This window comes from Tarenaya hassleriana, unplaced genomic scaffold (genome assembly GCF_000463585.1).
Source record: "Tarenaya hassleriana unplaced genomic scaffold, ASM46358v1 Cleome2, whole genome shotgun sequence".
Lineage (NCBI taxonomy): Eukaryota > Viridiplantae > Streptophyta > Magnoliopsida > Brassicales > Cleomaceae > Tarenaya > Tarenaya hassleriana.
This window is the reverse complement of record NW_010965372.1, coordinates 8,552,280-8,554,783: the sequence shown is the minus strand read 5'-3', so window position 1 is coordinate 8,554,783 and position 2,504 is coordinate 8,552,280. Positions and strand designations below refer to the sequence as shown.

Sequence of the window (2,504 nt, the reverse complement as noted above, 5' to 3'; positions counted from 1 at the left end):
GTGCACTTTGTTGCTATGAGTAGCTCAACTAATTCTTTTATGTTATCTTAGACTGCATAGTCCCATACCTATACAGCCCTCGGATCTCTCTCATTCTGGTGTGTTCGATTCATCCCTGTACCCCCTACCCAGAAGCTCGTCAGGAGCCGCCCCTTGTCCGTGCCTCTGCACCGGCGATCACTCCCCGCCCTCCTACGGTACTCTGGGTTGTCACAGGCCCACCAGCTTCCGCCTGGTTCGTCCTCGAACCACACCGTACTGGGAGAGTACCGGCTCTGATACCATCTGTAACGACCCGAGGCCGCTATGAATTGTCGAAACTGCCCTCACACAGCAACCCGAGACCTTTCAGCGTGTTTTGTCCTCACTCACACGCATACCGAGACACTTCCCAGTAGGTCACCCATCCTGAGATTGCTCCAGAGCCAGCACGCTTAACTTTGGAGTTCTCTCGGGATAGTCAACCAAAAAGGTAGGTGCACCTTATTGCTATGAGTAGCTCAACTAATTCTTTTATGTTATCTTAGACTGTATAGTCCCATACCTATATAGTCCTCGGATCTCTCTCATTCCGGTGTGTTCGATTCATCCCTGTACCCCCTACCCAGAAGCTCGTCAGGAGCCGCTCCTTGTCCGTGCCTCTGCACCGACGATCACTCCCCGCCCTCCTACGGTACTCTGGGTTGTCACATTTTCTGCTCATGAACTGCGATCTCTGTGATCCTTTCTCTGCAAATTTCGGGGCTTTTGTTAGGGTTCTTTTGTTTGTTATCTGATTTTTGTATTAGATTTTTATTTGATTCTTCGATTACCATGGAGGGCGATTCGCATGATTGGGAGTTGCTTCACGAGTCTGACATCGATTCGATCGAGTCGCAAGCTTCGTACGAGAAGTCGAGCAATTCAAGTGAAGTCGATGGTGTTTCGTTTGGTGTGTTCCGCACTGATCACTTCTCTGTTGAAAATCTCGTCGAAAGATCAGGTAAGACCACTGATCCGAGCGGAAATGAATTTGTCAAATCGGATGCGAAAACTGGAGATGAGAGGAAGACCACTGATTCAGGAATTCCTAAAGTTTCTGATCGAAAGCACGTTGAGAGCCAAGCTGCTGCTGAAGAAACGGGTAAAACCCTACCTTGTAATGAGGATTCAAGCAAGAGCTGGTCTGATTCAGGTGGTGAAGTGTTGGTTTCTGGGGATTCTGGGGCAACAACAAAGGAAAACGAGTTTGTCTCTAACAGTGGATTAGTCTCTTCTGAAGCGATGGTGGGGAATGAGGTGAGAATAGTTGAGAGAGAAGCTCATTCTGTGAATCTCGATGCGAAAACTGGAGATGAGAGGAAGAAAAGTGGTATGGTGTGGTGGAAGATGCCATTTGTGCTTCTCAAGTACTGTGGATTTAAGATTGGCCCCGTTTGGACTGTATCCATGGCTGCAGCTGTGATGGGTTTAGCTCTATTGGGACGCAGATTGTATAACGTGAAGAAGAAGGCTCGGAGGTTTCAGCTTAAAGTTACAATTGATGATAAGGTAATAACACTGCCTCTGATGGTGTTGCTTTCATTGATGTTGAATTCTGACTGCGTCATATCTGAGCTGTGGAGTTTCACAGGTGGTTTTGTGGTACAATTTCGATACGAATTGGCCTAAATCGAAGGATTGGTTTAATGGTAGGTTATGCAGAGCAGACCTAGGTCTTTTAAGCATTTGGTTTTCATTGAGAAGGAACAACACTTTTCCTCTTAAACAACACTATGGGACAATGCCAAATTGAAGCCTTAGTTTACACATTTGATCTTTAGAAACTGTTTGCATCTGTTAGTAACCGGACCCTTGCCCTTGCCCTCACATGATGCTTTGCAAGGGTTTTAATATACGTGAAGCTGAAGATGTTAGCTTCTTTTTCGGTTTTGTATCCTTCCATTCCATCACGAGGACCTTCTTCCTTGCTTTCCTGGTTCTTCATATTGATCATGGTATTTTTGCTTTGTTCAATGATGCATGCAGAAGGTTTCGCGAGTGATGAGTCAGGCTGCACGACTCAACGAAGCTTTTACAGAGGTGAGAAGGGTCCCTGTGATCCGCCCTGCTCTCCCTTCTCCGGGCGCAAACCCATGGCCGGTTTTGAGCCTCAGATGAAACTCAGGTTTCCGCAAAAACCCGAATGGTAAGAAGAATCACCAGCCTCTTTATGTTATTTAGCAAAGTATATAACATATATATGTTGGTTTTAATGCTCTAGGATACTCCGTGATATGACATTTTGACTATGTGATGACTATGTGAAGTTTCGGAAAGGAAGACTTGGATTTGGTCGAAAAAAACGGTTTTCGGATCAAATAAGAGTGTCGGGACGGTTTCAGCCTTCTGACTCGGACCGAGTCAGTACTTGACTCGGACCGAGTCAGTCCCATGTTTTGGGCTTGGCTGATGTTTTGACTCGGTCGAGTCAAAGTTTTGACTCGGACCGAGTCAATACTAAATGGGCCCAGTCCAGAGGTGAC

General features: G+C 46.3%; 1 protein-coding gene across 1 annotated transcript; it reads left to right on the top strand.

Moving 5' to 3' along the window:
* The first annotated feature begins 813 nt into the window (after positions 1-813).
* LOC104813368 (ATG8-interacting protein 2-like) lies at positions 814-2,218 on the top strand. Its single transcript, XM_010540927.2, has 2 exons — positions 814-1,530; positions 2,008-2,218. Exons 1-2 carry the CDS (start codon positions 814-816, stop codon positions 2,137-2,139), a joined length of 849 nt encoding a protein of 282 aa, XP_010539229.1. The 3' UTR covers positions 2,140-2,218.
* The last annotated feature ends 286 nt before the right edge of the window (positions 2,219-2,504 follow it).

Excerpts from the sequence above, each read along its gene's own strand:
- LOC104813368 (XM_010540927.2), top strand. The coding sequence starts at position 814 with ATGGAGGGCGATTCGCATGATTGGGAGTTGCTTCACGAGTCTGACATC. Across the intron at positions 1,531-2,007 it reads AAGTTACAATTGATGATAAG|AAGGTTTCGCGAGTGATGAG; the intron begins GTAATAACACTG and ends TGATGCATGCAG.